General features: G+C 48.9%; 1 protein-coding gene across 2 annotated transcripts in view; it reads right to left on the reverse strand.

The window, feature by feature from the left end:
- The window catches only part of LOC110516885 (reticulon-4 receptor-like 2), a 5,194-nt gene extending 1,311 nt beyond the window's left edge, over positions 1-3,883 (reverse strand). Inside the window, exons 1-5 of one of the 2 annotated variants that reach the window (XM_090210105.1) lie at positions 3,288-3,469; positions 2,299-2,354; positions 1,802-2,065; positions 1,324-1,557; positions 1-1,020 (exon numbers count right to left, since the gene is read on the reverse strand). The exon at positions 1-1,020 is cut by the window's left edge and continues 1,311 nt beyond it. In XM_090210105.1, the coding sequence (XP_090066231.1) occupies positions 145-1,020; positions 1,324-1,557; positions 1,802-2,065; positions 2,299-2,354; positions 3,288-3,345 (1,488 nt within the window). In that variant the 5' untranslated portion in view covers positions 3,346-3,469 and the 3' untranslated portion in view covers positions 1-144. Of the gene's footprint in view, positions 1,021-1,323; positions 1,558-1,801; positions 2,066-2,298; positions 2,355-3,287 lie in introns of both variants that reach the window. The other variant, XM_090210104.1, reaches the window with a different exon arrangement.
- Between the last annotated feature and the right edge of the window lie 1,037 nt (positions 3,884-4,920).

The raw sequence follows: 4,920 nt of genomic DNA on the forward strand, positions 1-4,920 counted from the left end.
GCTGTCCTGTACTACTGACAGAGGTTATCCAGTAGGACATCAGAGGGTTAACTAGGGAGGTACAGAGTCTTTAACAAGGGGTTCCCCATGCCCTGAGAGGGGCCGGGGCGAAGACAGGAACGGGAAGTGGGTACTCAGTCTGATTCAGCCAAATATGAGGTGTAGATTGATGGAGAAGGCGAGTAGCGAGAGGGCGAGGAGGAGTGAGAGAGAGGGGAATGATGTGGGGGTGGAGGAGGAGTTGGGAGGGAGGCCATCGAAGTCAGGCGGACACTCGAGCTCGAAGCATCGCAGCGTGGTGCCGGCGTCCTCGTTCCCATAGTTCGCCCAGTACTCCTCAGCGTCGAGTTTGGGTAGTGCTGCCTCTTCCTCACCGAGCTCGTACTTGACGTTGGTGGAGGACACGATGGGTGGGTTGTTCTTTCCTTGGGGGAACGGGAAGGCCTTGATGGTCTCGGAGCTCTTCTCGAACACTGCCTTGGTCTGGGACTGGGGCTTGTGCTTGGAGAACCACCATCTTGTCTTGGTGCTGAAGGTCCTCGTGGTGGAGCCAGCCAGGGTGCCAGGGTCGGGGAGAGGGCAGAGGGCGAAGTCCATCTCACGGAGGAAGCGGAGGTCCATCCCGCGGCGGGGGGACGGGGAGGAACACAACAGCTCGGACGATGAGACGCGGGCGCCACGGAACCACTCCCACAGGGGGAGGGCCTCGCAGCCACAGGACCAGGGGTTCCCATTGAGACGGAGGAACTCGATGCCCTGGGTGTCACGGAGAGCCTGGCCGGGGAGCTCAGCCAATGAGTTGTTGAACAGGAAGAGCATGGTGAGGCGTCCAAGGTCGCGGAACGCCCTGCGGTTAACCTGGCGCACACGGTTGTCATGGAGAAGAAGGCGGTCCAGGTTGACCAGGCCACGGAACACGTTCTCCGACAGAGTACGGATACGGTTTCCATGCAAGAAAAGCTGGCTCAGGTTGATGAGGTCAGAGAAGAGGTCATCCTGGAGGAAGTGGAGCTGGTTCTCCTACAAGGACAAAACAGGAAACAGGAAGAGGAAGTGGTCAGGTGGGATCAGGTGATGATGGGCTACATCTCAGTAGTGGTGAGGTGAGAAACATTTGCACCTTCCACTAAGGGCATCTCATAACTATCACTGATGCAGCATGATTTGAATCATGATATAACATGATGTAATTGTGATTGTGATTATATAAAATGATGTAATTTTCACAGCTATGAGAATTCCCTGTAGTGTGTGTGTGTATGCGTGTTGTGTGTGTTTTCATATGTGCCCTTGTGTGCATGAATATATGTGTACTGCCCCTACCTGCAGGTAGAGGAACTGCAGGCTGTACAGCTTGTGGAACAGGTCGTGGGGCAGGGCGGTAAGCTTGCAGCGGTGCATGTGGAGACTCTGGAGTTTCTCCAGGCCCCTGAAGGCGCCTCCTTCCAGCCTGCGCAGGTGAGAGTTGTCCCCCAGGTCCAGCTCCTCTAGATCCCTCAGCTCACTGAAGGAGCCAGCCTCAATCCACGTGATGTTGTTGGAGAACAGCCACAGGACCTATAGGGGAGAGGGGAGGAGGGAGAGAGGAGGAGGGAGAGTGTGAATATCAATATGTATTCTAGGGTCAGGTATTATTCTATGGTCATATTGTAGGTAAGACTCTGGACTCAAACTCAAAAAGAAAAACAAGGTTTAGGAGCAAAGATAGAGGCAGAGAGAGTTAGAAAGAGAGAGAGAGGGCAAAATAATCACACACTCAAACACCCGCCATGTCTCCTTTAAACAATCTATAGTCTCTTACCTGAGTCCCGAAGCCGAAAGAGCCAACTCTGAGCTCCGTAATTCGGTTGTTCTGTAGGAACACACGCTGCGAGTCGTAGGGCACGCCGACGGGCACGGAGGTGAAGTTCTGCGCCTGGCAGCTCACGGTCATGGGAGTCGGGTAGCACACGCATAGATGCGGGCACGCCGCCGACGGACCGGGCTTGCCGAGGACCAGCCACACCACCAGCCACAGGGAGAGTCCGCCTGGGAGAGAGAGGGAAGCGGGGAGAAAGAAGTCAGTCTAGATGTGGGGTCGGGAAGGCGAAGCTAGCGGGAGCTGTCCGATAGCTGTGGTTCTGAAACTGTTTTGGTGGTGGCCCGGATGGCAAACTGCTGCTGGAAATGTGGCAGTTGAATCCCAATACAGCTGATCAGTCAAATCTCAGATCACAATCAAAGTGTTGCTTTATGTACCAAAGTAGTAATGGATGCAGTAATAGTTTTTTTCTCCCCAACATCCGTTTAAATTGTCACGTTTGAATACGGAGATATGAGGAAACGATAGCCGGAGCTGTCCAGTAACAACGGTGCTGAAACCGTTGACGCAGACACTCAACTGCTGCACTAAAACCACATTGCTACCTTCAGTTGATGCCAAATACTTTATGCAAAGCCTTTGTCTAATCTGAATGCCTAAAATGTATCATTTTGAAATGGTTGAAAACATTCGCAAAATATCATCATGTTGGTGGAATGAGATTGTCATTTTAATACTGATTAAACAATTCACGCTCAATTTAGACAATATGGAAGCTCATAATCAGTAAAGATTACAGCATCATGAGCCCATATGATGACAGAGATGACGTCTGATCACTTTAGAAGGCGTGATTGAGTAACCAAGTCTGTGCGTAAAACTGCCTGTCTCTCTTTGCTTGCGTAAGGCATTACGCACGGCAGTATCTCAAAGTAAACCCAAGTAAATTGCATCTAAAACTATTACAAACATATTAAAAGTCTAAGTTAAGTTCCATATCTTACACAGGCGATATCTGTCTATTGAATAGTCGAAAAGTAGGCCTACATCATAAAGTAAAATCAAAGTACAATCATAGCAAAATTGCAAGTTTAAAACGTCCCGTACTAAATCTATTTTACAAACGTATTGGAATTACAATCCATGTTGATGGCTGCATCTAACATGGCTGCAAAGCACGCATTTTGTTTAAATATTATCTGTGAATCGTGCATTCCATTGCTAACTGGGTGAATGATTACCAAACTATCAAATCAGATACTTTCTCAAAGTCATAGCAGCCTAACTAAAGCACAACACCTCTTACACTATTACATCAGAAGACAAACAGAATATAACGGGAAACCGTTAGAAAAGTGGTAGAAATAGGTCAACTGGAGGAAGGATTCTCAAAACTATCAAGTAAGATAGTTTCTAAAAGTCATAGTAACTCGTGCACAACAGTATAAACCAATAGATGGTGGTAAGAAAATCCGTAGAAACTTACTTTTGCAGGTGCGCATGAATGAGCATTGTCTGCTCCGAGCGGTTGTAGGGGTGTCCATTTCAAACCAAAGCCGAAAGCGAGTTAGCTTGAGAGGGTAAAATACTGCCTGCTATCTCCGCTGACTGGTACTCTGGACGATTGGTTCCCGAGTCGGAGCGACTGAGAGAGTACCGAATGTTGGCTCCCGGTGTCCCATTTATACTCGAGAATCCCGTTAGCGCCTACGGTTGTGGGCACCACGGAATCCCCTACGTCACGGGCCAAGATCGAGGGAGGGGGGTAATTGAGAGAAGAGAAAAAACGGAAAGAGGAGGGGCCGTGCACTGTGCGTGCGGGTGATGAGAGGATTCTTGGAGAGACCGCGCGCGCAACCGCAGATAGCCTAGAGGACAGCGCTCCAAGATAGAGAAAGGAGTAGATTCAGACAGAGTCACGCGGGAGGGAGGGATGGAGTGAGTGATTGAGTGAGTGAGAGGAAGGGAGGGAGGTAGGTACGTAGGCACGATGCCCGGTAATGACTGCGCTTTGTGGAGGAGCGGAGGACGGGTAGAGAAAGCAGCACTAGGTTCGCTGCCTGGCTCGCGATCAGAAGCCTCTATGGTCTGTTTCCGGGCGGCAACGGCACGCCTCAGAGAGAGGGGGGATAGAGAGATGAATGGAGAGCGAGAGAATAGAAGGAAGAGAGAAGAAAAGAGATCAGTGGGATTAAAACCAAATCTGAATAAACAGACGGGGGGGGGGACATTTACCTACTGCCAAAGGGAGGTTGTCGCACAGACATTTCTGAATGAATAATTCTACTTAGCCTATAAGGAGTGGAGACTTAGTAAATAAAACCCACAACACTCTCATATGTGCCGAAGTAGTTGGTGACATGCGACATGAGACAGGAATGAATGAGTAGTCTTAGATATTATGAGTGGGACACATTCAGGTTGAGATACAGAAGGATTTTGGAATGTGAAGGTGGGGGTTCTAACGATATAATTGGGATTATCATTATATGGATCCAACTGGCTAATTGGTAAAACTCAGAACGTTTTGGTGTAACTGGTCTGTCCAGCATAGTGTTTTGCTCATTTGGTGCTGTATACTTTCAAGCCAACCCAATGACAACCCCTGAAGACTGACTTGCTTTAGCTCTCTAGGCTTTAGTTCAGCGGACTAACACAGTCTTGTGGTGGACAGGAGACCCAGTCGGCTACATACAGACGGACATGTAAAGAGACAAACAGACAAAGGTAGACAGACAGGCTTTAGCTCAGCGGGCTAACTCAGTCTTGTGACATGCAGGAGACCCGGATTCCCCTGCCTCTCCCACACTATCAGCTGAGTGTGTTAGTTCCCTAGGCTTTAGCTCAGCAGGCAAACACAGTCTTGTGGAACTCAGAAGACCCAGATTCTAACCCCAGTCAGTCACATGTAAAGAGATAAAGGAACCGTCAGTTAGTCAGATGAAGGAACAGTCAGTTTAACAGATAAAGGAACAGTCAGTTTAACAGATGACGGAACAGTCAGTTAATCAGATGAAGGAACAGTCAGTTTAACAGTCAAAGGAACAGCCAGTTAATCAGATAAAGGAACAGTCAGTTTAACAGATGAAGGAACAGTCAGTTTAACAGATGAAGGAACA

Source organism: Oncorhynchus mykiss, chromosome 19 (assembly GCF_057628025.1).
Source record: "Oncorhynchus mykiss isolate SJ-2025 chromosome 19, ASM5762802v1, whole genome shotgun sequence".
NCBI classification, from domain to species: Eukaryota; Metazoa; Chordata; class Actinopteri; order Salmoniformes; family Salmonidae; genus Oncorhynchus; species Oncorhynchus mykiss.